Source organism: Chiloscyllium punctatum, chromosome 8 (assembly GCF_047496795.1).
Source record: "Chiloscyllium punctatum isolate Juve2018m chromosome 8, sChiPun1.3, whole genome shotgun sequence".
Lineage (NCBI taxonomy): Eukaryota > Metazoa > Chordata > Chondrichthyes > Orectolobiformes > Hemiscylliidae > Chiloscyllium > Chiloscyllium punctatum.
In genome coordinates, this window is record NC_092746.1 from 14,027,527 (window position 1) to 14,044,606 (window position 17,080).

The window sequence follows — 17,080 nt, forward strand, 5'->3', positions numbered from 1 at the left end:
GGTTGCTGAGGGAGGTGAGAGAGGAAATAGCTAGAGCCCTGACATATCTTTGTAGTATCCTTAAACACAGGTGGGTACCAGAGGACAGGAGGGTTGCTCATGTTGTCCCCCCTGTACAAGGGTAGTAGGGATATTCCGGGTAACTACTGACCGGTAGTGGGAAAGTTGCTGTAGAAGCTGAGGGTTATAACTTATTTATATTTGGAAAAGAATGGGCTCATCAGTGATAGGCAACATGGTTTTGTGTGGGGGAGATTGTGCCTTATCAACTTAATAGAGTTCTTGAACAAAGAGACCTTGAAGTGCAGGCTCATAGCTCCTTGAAATTGGAGTCACAGGTAGATAAGATACTGAAGGCGATGTTTGTATGCTTTCCTTTATTGGTCAGAGTATTGAGTACAGGAGTTGGGAGGTCATGTTGCAACTGTACAAGACATTGGTTAAGCCACTGTTAGAATATTGTGTGCAATTCTGGTCTCCTTCCTATTGGAAAGATGTTGTGAAACTTGAAAGGGTTCAGAAAAGATTTACAAGGATGTTGCCAGGGTTGGAGGATTTGAGCTATAGGGAGAGGCTGAACAGGCTGGGGCTGTTTTCCCTGGAGTATTGGAGGCTGAGGGGTGACCTTATAGAAGTTTATAAAATCATGAGGGGCATGGATAGGATAAATAGACAGTCTTTTCCCTGGGGTGGGGCGTCCAGAACTAGAGGGCATAGGTTTAAGGTGAGAGGGGAAAGATATAAAAAAGACCAAAAGGGCAACGTTTTCATGCAGAGGGTGGCACGTGTATGGAATGAGCTGCCAGAGGAAGTGGTGGAGACTAGTACAATTGCAATATTTAAAAGACACTTGGATGGGTATATGAATAGGAAGGATTTGAAGGGATATGGGCTGGGTGCTGCAGATGGGACTAGATTGGGTTGGGATATCTGGGCGGCATGGACAGGTTGGACCGAAGGGTCTGTTTCCATGCTTGTACATCTCTACGACTCTAGTGACCAAGCTGGTAGATGAAGGGCTGTAGATGTCATATACATGGACTTTAAGGCTTTGATAAAATTTCCCATGGTAAACTAATGGAGAAAGTGAAGCCACATGGTGTGCAGGGTGTTCTAGCTAGGTGGATAAAGAACTGGTACAACAGGAGACAGTAGTAGTTGAAGGGAGTTTCTCGAAATGGAGAAAGGTGACCAGTGGTGTTCCACAGGGATGAGTGCTGCGGCCACCATTGTTTGTGATATACATAAGTCCTCTGGAAGAGGGCACTGTTGGTATGATCAGCAAGTTTGCAGATGACGTGAAGATTGGTGGAGTACCAGAAAGCACAGGAGACTGTTAAAGAATACAGAAGAATATAGATAGACTGGAGAGTTAGGCAGAGAAGTGGCAGATGGAGTTCAATCCAGACAAATGTGAGGTGATGTATTTTGGGAAGTCTAATTCTATAGTGAATTATACAGTAAATGGCAGAGCCTTGGGAAAAGTTGATGAGCAGAGAGAGATCTGGGAATTCAGGTACATTGTACCCTGAAGATTACTGCAAAAGTGGATAGCAGTCAAGAAGGCATATAGTATGTTTGCCTTCATTGGACAGGTATTGAGTAGAAGAGCTGGCAGGTCATCTTAAAATTGTACAAGACATTGGTTCAGCCACACTTAAGAGTACTGTGTACAGTTCTGGTCACCACATCACCAAAAGGATGTGGATGCTTTGGAAAGGGTGCAGAGGTTTACGAGGATGTTGCCTGGTATGAAGAGAGGTTGAATAGGTTAGGATCGTTTTCATTAGAAAAAAGGACCTGATTGAGGTCTACAAAATCATGAAAGGTATAGACAAGGCAGATAGAGATATGCTTTTCCCCAGGGTGAAGGATTCAATAATAAGAGGTCACACTTTCAAGGTGAGAGTTCAAAAGTTTAAGGGGGATACATGCAGCTCGTACTTTACGCAGAGAGTGGCAAGTACCTGGAACGCATTGCCAGCAGAGGTAGTAGAGGCAGACACGGTAGATTCATTTAAGATTTAAGGTGGGGAGCAGAGGGATACAGATACTTAGGAATTGGATGAGTAGTTTAGACAGTGGATTTGGATCAGCCCCGGCTTGGAGCCCAGCCTGCTCCTGGGCTGTAAATTTTCTTTGTTCTTTGTGGTGAGAGCATGTCGGTCAGGATATTTTGGCATGCTAACATCATCATGGACATTAACAATTTGTTTGATTCATGGTATTGATTCACACAGTTGCACCTGAATAGTGTTTGGTGGAACGTGTGACCCTGATGTGCCTGCAACCACACAGAATCGCACAATGCTATTCCGAGGTTCAATGTGAAATCATCACCTTGGTGAAGTAGGCTGGCTTTAATAAAGTGGATGAGATTGATGCGATGGAACTGATCAAGTCTCAAAGATTAACTATCTATTGAAGACTTAATGCAGCTGGAGAGACACTGAGCTAAAGAGCAAGGTTGCACTGAAAAACCACACAGAGACCACCACTGTTTTACTTTTACTTTTCTGATTTTGTTTTGGCTTGGAACAGAGAGTTGAAATTAAGAACTGAACTTTGAACCCCAGGTCGTTTTAAGGAAAAAAAGAGAACAAAGACAACACTCTATTGAGAACTGGTCTGGAAGAAATGCAACTTAATCATTGATCCAAGGACACTGTAGATGAACAGGTACTGAATGGTTGCAATGCTCAGGGCTGGACACTAAATTGGTCAACCATGGAGGAAAACAGTGCTAATCAGCCAAAAATAGAGAATGTTGATGGAAAACAGTAAAAAACAGAACCAGTTCTGACTGGGTTTGGTAGAAGAATGTGATGCTTGAAAGTATCTGGAGACTGAGCTACTTTATTTTGTCTCTCTCCAGTTTCTTTCATTATTGAATAGTTGAGTGCTTGGGGGGGAAAAAAAAGTCCCAGTCTGTAAGAAGTAAATATTTCTAAAAATCTGCTGAAACTATTAACATTAACTGATGGTTTCAAAACTCAAATACACAGTTTACTTGCCTGTAAACAAACCACTGTACAAGGATTTCCCCAGGATTGGCATTCAGCATTTGAAATTGTTTATTGAACTGGAATATTACAATTCTTTTATTTATTTCAAATTTATCCTTTAACTGTGTCTGTCTGATTACCAGAGAGAGAGAGAGAGAGTTATGATCAAAGAAGATTGGGTTTTAGATTACGGATACTAATTAGATTATCTTGTTGTTTATGAGTGTTCTCCTTTAGTTACATAACTGTTTAAGTTACAATCATGCTATCCTAGATCTATTATTCGAAAAGTCTACTTAGGAAGAATTGGCCAATTTTAATGTCATTGAATGTTATCATTTTACCTACTTGTGAATCCAATCATAGTGAGAATGATTTGGTCTAGCTTCCTGTCCCTGCAAAATATTTGATTTTGTCAATTAAATGACTTTAGGAGCTCTCCAACTCGTGAAAGAGAAATTGAAGCTCTGAAGAAGCATGGCCAACAGACTGCATGGTGCCAAAGTGAACAGTGTTCTGTGATCATATTAATTGTTACAAAGAGATCAACCAGCAAATGAATTCCAAATGATAAAGTCTACAGCCTTAAAACTCGTCTTTAAACATTTAGACTAAAATGTAATGCTCAATTAAAGAACACATTTACTGCACTAGAAAATAGACAGGCAGGAAAGCTCAGAAAAAGGCAGGGGGAACTCAAGGAATGCAGAAGATAGGGACATCTGGGCTCACCAAGTGAGAATAGGATGCTGTAAGGCAATTAAGAATGCCTTAGCATCGGTGAATCTGCGTGAAGAGGACACCAAGTGATAACATTCACAGCCATTCCCTTGTGAAATTAATGAGAGTGTTTGATTCTGACCTGGAAATGAAACTCAATACTATCAAAAGCTTTGTAGTTTTCCCCATCAGATGCTGTTAATTACAATGGATTCCTATTACTGCTTGCAAGCGGAGCAGACAGAGAGAAAGAAATCTTTGCTGTTACAAAGCCCTGACTTGAGAGTTCAAAAGGACACGAGAGAGAGAGAGAGAGAGAGAGAGAGAGAGAGAGAGAGAGAGAGAGAGAGGGGGGGGGGGGGGGAGGAGGAAGAGGAGGGGGGAGAAAGGGAAAAGAGAGAGGGGGGGGGAAGAGAGAGAGAGAGAGAGAGAGAGAGAGAGGGGGGAAGAAAGAGAGAGAGAGAGAGGGGGGGAAGAAAGAGAGAGGGGGGGGAAGAAAGAGAGGGGGGGAGAAAGAGAGGGGGGGAAGAAAGAGAGGGGGGGGAAGAAAGAGAGGGGGGGGAAGAAAGAGAGAGGGGGGGGAAGAAAGAGAGAGGGGGGGGAAGAAAGAGAGAGGGGGGGGAAGAAGAGAGAGGGGGGGGAAGAAAGAGAGAGGGGGGGGAAGAAGAGAGAGGGGGGGGAAGAAAGAGAGAGGGGGGGAAGAAAGAGAGAGGGGGGGGAAGAAAGAGAGAGGGGGGGGAAGAAAGAGAGAGGGGGGGGAAGAAAGAGAGAGGGGGGGGGAAGAAAGAGAGAGGGGGGGAAGAAAGAGAGAGGGGGGGGAAGAAAGAGAGAGGGGGGGGAAGAAAGAGAGAGGGGGGGGAAGAAAGAGAGAGTGGGGGGAAGAAAGAGAGAGGGGGGGGAAGAAAGAGAGAGGGGGGGGAAGAAAGAGAGAGGGGGGGGAAGAAAGAGAGAGGGGGGGGAAGAAAGAGAGAGGGGGGGGAAGAAAGAGAGAGGGGGGGAAGAAAGAGAGAGGGGGGGGAAGAAAGAGAGAGGGGGGGAAGAAAGAGAGAGGGGGGGAAGAAAGAGAGAGGGGGGGAAGAAAGAGAGAGAGAGAGAGAGAGAGAGAGAGGTGGAAGAGAAGAGAGAGAGAGGTGGGAGAGAAGAGAGAGAGAGGGGGGGGAGAAGAGAGAGAGAGAGAGAGGGGGGGGAGAAGAGAGAGAGAGAGAGAGGGGGGGAGAAGAGAGAGAGGGGGTGGAGAAGAGAGAGAGGGGCGGGGGGAAGAGAGGGGCGGGGGGAAGAGAGGGGCAGGGGGAAGAGAGGGGGAGAAGAGAGGGGGCGGAGCGACAGAGCGCGAGCATTTTAGTGCTGCGGCTGTTGAAGCCAGTAGAAAATTAACTCTAAGTGCTTATCTGCTATGGATTGAATTTAATTGCATTATGATGATATTGAGTAGCCATTACTGGTTATTAAATATAAACTCTGTAAAAGGTAATATTGATGAAGCTTTAACTTATTTGCTGTTCTTGCAGACCATTCCACAGACCTTACAGACTGTCCCACTGTCAATTTTAACTAATCAGATCTTATGTCTTATTTGAATTTGAATCACAACCCTGAAAAGAAAGCACGTTTAATTCGAAGACTAAAGAATCAGTTTAAATGCAACCTCCCTGTAACATCTCAGCCTCAGGTACAGAATGATTGAGTGCTTAAAAGCACAAGGGATTCCTGGGCCATCTCAAATCTCCTTTGTAACGCTAATATGGGTGTGGAGCAGGAAAAGCGACGTTTCATGCAAAAGCCCTTCATCAGAAGTACAGGCAGAGTGCCTGAAGGGTGGAGAGATAAATGATACCTACCTCGACACTGTTCTACCCCCCCCAGTCCAGGAACTCCCCACATACGTTCGAGACACCATCCATGCCCTCCACCTCCCCCAAGACATTAGATTCCCTGGACACCAATGTCTCATCTTCACCATGGATATCCAATCCCTCTACACCATGACCAGGGCCTCCAAGCCCTCCGTTTCTTCTTCTCCCGACGTACCCTTCCATCAACTCTCATTTATTTGGCTGAACTGGTCCTCACCCTTAACAATTTCTCCTTCAAATCCTCCCACTTCCTCCAGACCAAAGGGGTAGCCATGGGCACCCGTTGGGGCCCCAGCTATGCCTGTCTCTTTATTGGCTACATAGAACAGTCCATCTTCTGTAGTTACACCAGCACCACTCCCCACCTCTTCCTCCGCAATATTGATCGCTACATTGGCGCTACCTCGTGCTTCCGCGAGGAGGTTGAGCAATTCATCAACTTCACCAACACATTCCATCCTGACCTTAAATTTACCTGGACCATCTCTGACACCTCCCTCCCCTTCCTGGACCTCTTCATCTCTATTAATGACTACCGACTTGACACCGACATTTTTTACAAACCCACTGACTCCCACAGCTACCTGGATTACACCTCTGCCTACCCTACCACCTGCAAAAATGTCATCCAGTATTCCCAATTCCTCCGCCTCCACCGTATCTGCTCCCAGGAGGACCAGTTCCACCACAGAACACACCAGGTGGCCTCCTTCTTTAGAGACTGCAATTTCCCTTCCCACGTGGTTAAAGATGCCCTCCAACGCATCTCTTCCACATCCCACACCTCCGCCCTCAGACCCCATCTCTCCAACCATAACAAGGACAGAACCTCCCTGGTGCTCACCTGCCACCCTACCAACCTTCACATAAACCAAATTATCTGCCGACATTTCTGCCACCTCCAAACGGACCCCACCACCAGGGATATATTTCCCTCCCCACCCCTTTCTGCTTCCGCAAAGACCATTCCCTCCGTGACTACCTGGTCAGGTCCATGGCCTCCCATCCTGGCACCTTCCCCTGCCACTGCAGGAATTGCAAAACGTGCGCCCACACCTCCTCCCTCACCTCCATCCAAGGCCCTAAAGAAGCCTTCCACATCCACCAATGTTATTTATTGTATCCATTGCTCCTGATGCGGTCTCCTCTACATTGGGGAGACTGGACGCCTCCTAGCAGAGCGCTTTAGGGAACATCTCTAGGACACCGGCAACAATCAACCACACTGCCCCGTGGCCCAACATTTCAGCTCCCCCTCCCACTCAGCCGAGGACATGGAGGTCCTGGGCCTCTTTCACCGCCACTCCCTCACCACCCAACGCCTGGAGGACGAACGCCTCATCTTCTGCCTCGGAACACTTCAACACCAGGGCATCAATGTGGACTTCACCAGTTTCCTCATTTCCCCTCCCTCCAGCTCCAAACTTCCAGCTCAGCACTGTCCCCATGACTTGTCCTACCTGCCTATCTTCCTTTCCACCTGTCCACTCCACCCTCCTCTCTGACCTATCACCTTCATCCCCACCCCCATCCACCCATTGTATTCTTTGCTACCTTCCCCCTCCCTCCTCCCCGAGCTATCACCTTCATCTCCAATCCCATTCACCTATTGTACTCTATGTTACTTTCTCCCCACCCCCACCCTCCTCTCATTTATCTCTCCACCCTTCAGGCACTCTGCCTGTATTCCTGACGAAGGGCTTTTGCCCGAAACATCAATTTCCACCCGCCTTGTTTGTGTGTTGCATAGAGCCATTTGCCGAATCCATCAGGAAGGATGCGAGCCTGAGAGGGGTGACTATTCCTGGCAGCGGGGGCCTGCAGGTTAAGGCCTCCCTGTACATGGATGACGTCGCTGTTTTCTGCTCGGATCCGCTGTCCGTGCACAGACTCGTGTGCATCTGCGACCAGTTCGAACGGGCCTCGGGGGCCAAGGTAAACCGAGGCAAGAGCGAGGCCATGCTCTTTGGGAACTGGGCCGACCAATCCTCTATCCCCTTCACCGTCAGGACTGACCACCTGAAGGTGCTGGGTATTTGGTTCGGGGGGGCTGGGGCGTGCGCCAAGACCTGGGAGGAGCGGATCAGGAAGATGAGACAGAAACTAGGCAGATGGGGGCAACGGTCGCTCTCCATCGCGGGAAAAAACCTGGTCATCAGGTGTGAGGTCCTCTCAGTATTGCTATATGTGGCACAGGTCTGGCCTATCCCCAGGACCTGTGCCGCCGCAGTCACCCGGGCCATCTTCCAATTCATTTGGAGATCAAAGATGGACCGGGTCCGAAGAGACTCTATGTACAAAGACCGGTGCAATGGGGGAAAAAACACGCCCAATGCCACCCTCACCCTGATGGCCACCTTTGTGTGTGGCTGCATCAAGCTGTGCGTGGATCCCCGGTACGCAAACACCAAGTGTCACTACGTACTGAGGTTCTACCTGTCCCCGGTGTTGCGAAGGATGGGCCTGGCCTCGCTGCCGCGGAACGCTCCGAGTAGTTGGACCGTTCCGTATCACCTGTCCTTCGTGGAGAAATTTATAAGGAAAAACACCTTTGACCACAAGTCCATCAGGAAGTGGTCAGCACGTAGCGTCCTTGAGACCCTTCGGGAAAAGGAGAGGGCGGATCCTGTCGAGCGGTTCCCTGAGCAGACTGTCAAAGCCATTTGGCAGAATGCCTCATCGCCAGAACTTTCCAACAAGCACCAAGACGTGGCTTGGCTGGTGGTGAGAAGGGCTCTGCCGGCTCTGCCTGTGAGATCCTTTATGCACGCCCGGACTCTCTGCCGCACCGCACGCTGCCCTCGAAGTGGCTGCGGGGGGGACGAGACTGTCACACACCTCCTTCTGGAATGTGCCTATGCAGAGGAAGTCTGGAGAGGAATGCAGTGGTGCTTGTCGAGGTTCGTCCCGAGCAGCGCCGTGACGCGGGACTCCGTGCTCTACGGCCTGTTCCCCGGGACTCACACCGAGACGAACATTAACTGCGCCTGGAGGATCATCAACTCGGTGAAGGACGCTCTCTGGGCGGTCCGAAACCTGTTGATCTTCCAGCTGAAGGAGTTGACCCCGACCGAGTGTTGCAGACTGGCACATTCCAAGGTCCAAGACTACGTGTTGAGGGACACGCTGAAGCTTGGGACAGCTGCCGCCAAGGCGCGGTGGGGAAAAACCACCGTGTAAGATCGGCCTGCCGAAAGAAGAACAGGGGGCCCATACAGACGTTTTTTTGGGCTCTGCTGATGCCTCAGCCAAATATATGTATATATACAAGATTGAAAAAATGGACAGGATTGTAAAGGACAAGAATAAAGTCGAATCTGTGTTTGTAAATATGGACATATGTATGGCATGATCCAATGTACAGACCATCAAATCATTTATGAATAAAGTATATTTTTGAAATAAAAAAAAAATAAATTTTCCTGTTCCTTGGATGCTGCCTGAACTGCTTTTCCAGCACCACTCTAATCCAGAATCTGGTTTCCAGCATCTGCAGTCATTGTTTTTACCTTTTTAAAAAATATGGGTGTGCCTATATCCGTAGATGTTTTGAAAAGTCATAAAGGAGGTGCTGGTGATTAGTTACTTTCTTGAAGCGCCTCAGTCTCTGATATCCTTAGATGTATATTTTAAGATCAATTATGATCCTAGCCTTTTATTCCATTAACTCCACCAGGATATGACTATTCAAACAACACCATCCTCAATTCAAAACTAAAATAACTTTATATTCTGCACTGAGTTTTTGTACCTAAAAGACACTATTTCCTCTGGGTAAAAGCAGACTTCAAAAAACAGGTCTTTCACTACAAAAACCTGGAAAATAAAAGTCCTCTTCTAAACACATCCCATAGCACAACATCTCCACCTCAGACTAAGTGAGGACTGCAGATGCTGGAGATCAGAGTTGAAGAATGGGATGCTAGAAAAGTACAGCTGGTCAGGCAGCATCCGATGAGCAGAAGAGTTGACGTTTTGAGCATAAGCTCTTCATCAGGAATGGGGTGGGGAGCCAAGGGGGCTAAGAGATAAATGGGAGAGGGGTGGGGCTGGAAGGTTAGCTGGGAATGTGATAGGTAGATGAGCAGTCACAGATGTTGAAATTCATCACTGACATCAGTATGCCAACTCAACAGTCAGCAGACAAAGGATAAGAGGACCAGGATCTCAAACCTAGGCACCAGAGAACAGCGATTTCTACACTCCCACCCATATTTGAGACTTGGACAACTTTAAGGACATCCTGAAATATCCTGTAAACAAGTCAAATATCCCGGTCAACTCCAGGTGACGAAACAAAAAGAGTAGATTCATTCAATAAGGGAGAGTTTTCGTTGGGAAGATGTTGACTCAAACTAGTTGAAAGCATGCAAAACCTCCAAATAATTTAACTTACTGACCATCCAAGCAACAGTTGACCGATGTAACAGAGACTGTGAAGCACACTTTGGGCCTCAGAACCCATCAAATCAGAGTGGAAGCACTCTATCCCCGCATTCAAAGGATTGTCTAAGAAGAAAGGAGGGCTGATGATTGTTATTTAATTTGACTTGATGTATGTGTTTCTTTTATATTTATTTGCTATTTCAGCTAGCAATGCACGTACTGCACAGTATTTCAACTTGCCCAAAGCAAAGCAAGCTGCGTTTTTAACTTTGACTCCCTTGGAACTTGCGATTCAGTAGTTATTTTACTGCAAGTCACAATTTTATGAAATGCATCTAGGAATTTAGTTGAGGAGAGCAGTGCTTAACTTTGGTGAGATGCAGTTGAAACCAAAGTATGCTATGCTGTATCTTTCTAAATCACTGGTTAGGTCTGAGCTTGACTTGTCCCCAAGATAACAAAAATAATGATTTCACCTGCAATATAAATTTTTACATTTAATCTTTTAAAATAATCAGTAACCAAAGCATTTACAACCATGGCTGATTGGAACAGATAACGCAAAAGTAAATAAAATCACAAGTTTTAAACAGGCATGACCTTTGCTGGCTTAGCCAAATAACTGACTTGCTAGCACCATATATGCATTCAAACCAGAGTAATGTCTAGAACCTAGAGCATCGTGTGGTATTACCACTGCACTAAATAGGACAAGATTTAAAACAAATCTAATAGCTTAAAATGATGAGGTGTTCTGGGATGTCACAGCACATTAGTTAGGCCACTTTTGGAATATTATGTTCAATTCTGGTCTCCCTGCTATAGAAAGAATGTTGTGAAACTAGAAAGGGTTCAGAAAGGACTTAAGGATCTTGCCAGGGTTGGGGGGGAGGTTTGAGATATAGGGAGAGGCTGAATTGGTTGGAGCTATTTTCCCTAAAGCCTGAGAGATTGAAGTGACCTTAGAGAAGTTTTTAAAATCATGAAGGGCATAGATAGGGTGAATAGCCAAGATCGTTTTTCCCAGTATAGGGGAGTCCAAACCTAGACAGCATAGGTTTAAGGAGAGAGGGGAAAGATTGAAAAGGGACCTAAGGGACAACGTTTTCATGCAGAGGGTGATGCACAGATAAAATGAGCTGCCAGAGGAAGTAGTGGAGACTGGTGCAATTACAACATTTAAACAGCATCCAGTTAGATACATGAATAGGAAGGATTTAGAGGGATATGGCCCAAATGCTGGCAAATGGGACTAAATAAATTTTGGCTATCTGGTCAGCATGGATCAGTTGGACTGAAGGGTTTGTTTCCATGCTGTACAGCTCTATGACTATCAGCAGAAAATTGTATACTCCATCTGAACCTGTATTTGCATAACTGAAGAGATCCCTCATTCTAGAATTACTACCAAACCATGGACTTGAATTCTGAAATAAAAACAGGCAAGATGGTAAATACTCAGCTGCTCTGGCACCATCTGCAGAGAGATGTCATGAACAAAGTAGCATTATATATTGTCATCATCAATCTCACTGAGGCATCTGATCATGTGAGTGAAGGGGTCTATTCATATTGAAGAAAGCTGGCTGCGCGTTGAAGATGTTCAGCGCAAACATCCTCTTTTCATAATCTGATGGACAAGGACAGCTAGGTCAGGTTAACATCTGAATCCTTTGAGGTTCACAGTAGCATCAAATAGGGTTGCACTGTGCCACGGATACCACAGATATTGCTTGGCATGTACATCTAGTCCCTGCGACATATACCTTTGGGGTACCAACTTCTACTTATACCTCTCCCCCATCCTTCCCTTCCCCCCCCCCCACCCCTTTCCCTGGTCTCTCCCGTGTCTTCCCCCCCCCCTTTCCTCCTCCTCCTCTCCCATGTCTCCCCCATGTGTCCCATCTCCTCCTCTTCCTCTCCCGACCCCCCCATATCTCTGTGTGAGTGTTTATACCCCACTTCCTCCCCGCCCCCGGTCACTTTTACCTGTCCTGTGTGTGTTACTTTCTCCCCAGCCCGCCTGCCGGCCGTGCCCACCGCGGCAGTTCCTGGGAGAGGCCTGAGGCGGCTGAGCAGGGCGGGCAGGATCTTGCTCCGGAGCGAGAGGCGCAGAGTCCCGGCGGCGGCCGCCATAACCGTCAGTCACCTTCAGGCAGCCTTCCCGCGCATGCGCACCCGCCCGCGAGCTCTCCCACTGCCCTGTTTGCAGAAAGGTGCAAGAGGCTCCTAAAGTTCAGAATTAAAGTAAAGGACAGAAAGTAATGCAAGCAAATGTGTTTTTTTAAAAACTTATGTATGGCCTTTGTGAATGAAACTGGCCAAAGGATAAATCTGCATTTGTTGATCGATTTCCCTATTGTGACAAGTTGGCATTAAGTGATTCTTTGTATTACAGATTGTCCTAATGAGATGGGCAGGGATAGTATTTTGTTTGGATAACTGATTGTTCGGATAACGGAAACTGTTTTTGCGCGGGGCCTTGACATCTTGTTCAGATAGTCCAATATTTGGATAATTGACAGTTGGATAACCGAGGTTGTTCTGTATATTAATTCTTTAATGGAAAGTAGCTATCATTAGGCCAGCATCTGTTGCCCATCACAACTGTCCTTGAACTGCTACATGTGTGGACTGTGGATTTCCTTCTTTAAAGGACATTTATGAACTTCTTTTTAACTTTGGATTGTTTTGTCATGGTCACAGTTACTGAGACAAGCTTTAAATTATACATTTTATTCATCTGCATTTACAATTTTTTGCCAGCTTCATCCATTCTAAAAGAGATAAAGACAGAATGCAGGAAATTACAGGTGTAACATCTGGCATGCAGAAAACATTAGAAGCTATTATCAAGTAAATTATCGTAGGAGACTTAGATAATTTCAATGTAATCAGTACAGTGGTTATCACTGCTGCCTCACAGCGCCAGGGACCGGGTTCAATTCCTGCCTCAGGTAACTGTGTGGAGTTTGCACATTCTCCCCATGTCTGTGTGGGTATCCTCCGGGTGCTCCAGTTTCCTCCCACAATCCAAAGATGTGCAGGTCAGGGGAATTGGCCATGCTAGATTGCCCATGATGTTGGGTGTGTTACTCAGGGGTAAATATAGAGTAAAGGAATGGGTCTGGGTGGGTTATTCTTCGGAGGGCCGATGTGGACATGTTGAGCTGAAGGGCCTGTTTCCATACTGTAGGGGATCTAATCAGGCAGAGACAACATTCTTTTGTGAAAAAGAAATCATGTTTTACCAATCTGTTAGAGATATTTAAGAAAGTAACAAGTGCTGTAGATAAAGGGGAACCAGTGAATGTATTTTGATTTCCAAAAGGCATTTCATGCTATATTTGATACCTTAAAGTGCCGCATCATGGATTATTGCAGAATAAAAATGCTCCCGGGTACAAGAGTAGCATATTGGCAGGGATAGAAGATTGTCTGAGTGAACAGGAAGTAAATAATAGACAAAAATGGATCCTTTTCAATTTGAATAGATGTAATAAATGTTGTGCCACAGAGATTGCTGCCAGGACATCAATTGTTTACAATTTATATAAATTATAGGAAGGACATTTTTAAGCTTGAGAGGGTGCAAAAATGATTTCAAAGGATGTTGCCAGGACTGGACTTGAGTTATAGGAAGAGACTGAATAGGCTGGGGCTTTTTTTCCTTAAGTGTCAGAGGCTAAGGGGTCACGTTTTAAAGGTGACATTTTAAAGGTGTATATTATCATGGGGAACATGGATAGGATGCATTGTCAAGGTCTTTTTCTGAGGTGGGCAAGCCGAAAACTAGAGGGCACAGGTTTAATGTGAGAGGGGAAATATTTAAGAACGACCTCGAGTAACTTTATCATGTGGAGGATATTGCATGTATGGAATGAGCTGCCAGAGGAATTGGTGGAGGCAGGTGCAATTGCAACCTTGAAGGGACTGAATGGGTATATTAATAGGAAGGATTTAGAGGGTTCTGGGCCAAATGGGACTGGGTCAGATTGGGATATCTGGTCAGCATGGACAAGTTGGACTGAAGGATCTGTTTCCGTGCTGTCTGACTCTACGACTAAGATGAAGAGACAGAAGGTATGGTTGTCAAATTTGCTGATGATCCAAATGTGGAAAAGTACATTGTGACAAGGGTATTAGGCTGATTCAAAACTCTATGGATAGTTTAAGGAGTGAGCAAAGATGTAGCAATGGAATGTAAAGTGGGAAAATATGACATCATGCATTTGAGCAGAAAGAAACAAAAGTATATTATTCTAAATAGTGAAAGATTGCAGTGGTATCTGGGTGTCTTTGTGCATGAATTCAAAATATTGGTATGCAGGTACATCAAGTAATTAGGAAAGCAAATACAATGTTACCATTTATTGCAAGGGGAATTGAACATTAAAGTTAGGAGGTTTTGCTTCAGTTATGCAGAACATTAGTGAAACTGTATCTGGAGTTCAGTGCACAGCATTGGTCACCTTATACAAAGTAGAATGTACATGCATTGGAAGTAATTCAGAGGTTTCCCAGACCAATACCTAAAGTGGGAGGCAGGGGAAAGAAACTGTCTACTTTTTTGTTATTCATTCATGGGATGAGGGCGCCATTGGCTAGGCCAGCATTTATTGCCCATCCCTAATTGCCCAGAAGGTAGTTGCTATGGGTCTGAATCACATAAGAGCCAGACTAGATAAGGATGGCAATTTCCTTCCCTAAAGGTCATTAGTGAACAGATTTTTGTCCCAAAAATCAGCAATTGATTCACAGTCATTGTTACACACTTAATTCCAGATATTCTCTAAATTGACTACAAATTCCACCATGGCAGAATTTGAACCCATCATTCTGATTCACCACTCCCATTCCCCGTCTGATTTCCCCTCCCGAGCCTGATCTCCCCTCTCTCTGATTCCACCATTCCTGATAAAGAGCTCCTGCCCGAAACGTCGAGTCTCCTGCTCCTAGGATGCTGCCTGACCTGCTGTGTTTTTCCAGCACCACACACTCTCGACTCTGATCTCCAGCATCTGCAGTCCTCACTTTCTCCCATTTGATTTCCCCTCCTCCCCAGCTTGATCTCCCTCACCCCCAGCCTGATTCACCACCCCCCGATTCACTCCCCCCCAGCCTGATTCACTCCCCCTCCCCCCAGCTTGATTCACTCCCCCCAGCCTGATTCACTTCCCCCTCCCTGATTAACTTCCCCTCCCCCAGCCTGATTCAATCCCCCCTCTCCCCCAGCCTGATTCAATCCCCCCTCTCCCCAGCCTGATTCACTTCCCCCAGCCTGATTCACTCCCTCCCCCGCCTGATCACTCCCCCCCGCCTGATCACTCACCCCCCCGCCTGATCACTCCCCCCACCGCCTGATCACTCCCCCCCCCACCTGATCACTCCTCCCCTGCCTGATCACTCCTCCCCCGCCTGATCACTCCCCCCCAGCCTGATCACTCTCCCCCCCGCCTGATCACTCCCCCCCGCCTGATCACTCCTCCCCCGCCTGATCACTCCTCCCCCGCCTGATCACTCCCCCCCAGCCTGATCACTCCTCCCCGCCTGATCACTCCTCCCCCGCCTGATCACTCCTCCCCCGCCTGATCACTCCCCCCCAGCCTGATCACTCCTCCCCGCCTGATCACTCCTCCCCGCCTGATCACTCCTCCCCCGCCTGATCACTCCCCCCGCGCCTGATCACTCCTCCCCACCTGATCACTCCCCCCCGCCTGATCACTCCCCCCCGCCTGATCACTCCTCCCCCGCCTGATCACTCCTCCCCCGCCTGATCACTCCCCCCCAGCCTGATCACTCCTCCCCGCCTGATCACTCCTCCCCGCCTGATCACTCCTCCCCACCTGATCACTGCCCCCCCCACCTGATCACTCCTCCCCCGCCTGATCACTCCTCCCCCCGCCTGATCACTCTTCCCCCCCGCCTGATCACTGCCCCCCCCGCCTGATCACTGCCCCCCCGCCTGATCACTCTCCCCCCCCGCCTGATCACTGCCCCCCCCGCCTCATCACTCTCCCCCCCGCCTGATCACTGCCCCCCCCGCCTGATCACTCCTCCCCCGCCTGATCACTCCTCCCCAGCCTGATCACTCCCCCCCAGCCTGATCACTCCTCCCCGCCTGATCACTCCTCCCCCGCCTGATCACTGCCCCCCCCGCCTGATCACTCTTCCCCCCCCGCCTGATCACTGCCCCCCCCGCCTGATCACTGCCCCCCCAGCCTGATCACTCTTCCCCCCACCTGATCACTGCCCCCCCCGCCTGATCACTGCCCCCCACCACCTGATCACTGCCCCCCCCGCCTGATCACTGCCCCCCCCGCCTGATCACTGCCCCCCCGCCTGATCACTCCTCCCCCCGCCTGATCACTCCTCCCCCCGCCTGATCACTGCCCCCCCCGCCTGATCACTGCCCCCCCCGCCTGATCACTGCCCCCCCCAGCCTGATCACTCTTCCCCCCACCTGATCACTGCCCCCCCCGCCTGATCACTGCCCCCCACCACCTGATCACTGCCCCCCCGCCTGATCACTCTTCCCCCCACCTGATCACTGCCCCCCCGCCTGATCACTCTTCCCCCCCCGCCTGATCACTGCCCCCCCGCCTGATCACTGCCCCCCCGCCTGATCACTGCCCCCCCCGCCTGATCACTGCCCCCCACCACCTGATCACTCCCCCCCCGCCTGATCACTGCCCCCCACCCGCCTGATCACTGCCCCCCCGCCTGATCACTCCCCCCCGCCTGATCACTCCTCCCCCGCCTGATCACTCCTCCCCCCGCCTGATCACTGCCCCCCCCGCCTGATCACTGCCCCCCCCGCCTGATCACTGCCCCCCCCCGCCTGATCACTGCCCCCCCCGCCTGATCACTGCCCCCCCCGCCTGATCACTGCCCCCCCCCGCCTGATCACTGCCCCCCCCGCCTGATCACTCCTCCCCCGCCTGATCACTGCCCCCCCCCCGCCTGATCACTGCCCCCCCCGCCTGATCACTGCCCCCCCCCGCCTGATCACTGCCCCCCCCCGCCTGATCACTGCCCCCCCCCCGCCTGATCACTGCCCCCCCCCCGCCTGATCACTGCCCCCCCCCCCGCCTGATCACTGCCCCCCCCCGCCTG

At 48.7% G+C, this 17,080-nt stretch overlaps 1 protein-coding gene across 1 annotated transcript in view; it reads right to left on the minus strand.

Annotated features, from left to right (window-relative positions):
• Positions 1–12,126, minus strand: part of ndufs6 (NADH:ubiquinone oxidoreductase subunit S6) — a 37,318-nt gene extending 25,192 nt beyond the window's left edge. Inside the window, exon 1 of the mRNA XM_072575167.1 lies at positions 11,954–12,126. Coding sequence (XP_072431268.1) covers positions 11,954–12,100 — 147 coding nt within the window. The 5' untranslated portion in view covers positions 12,101–12,126. The remainder of the gene's footprint in view (positions 1–11,953) is intronic.
• Between the last annotated feature and the right edge of the window lie 4,954 nt (positions 12,127–17,080).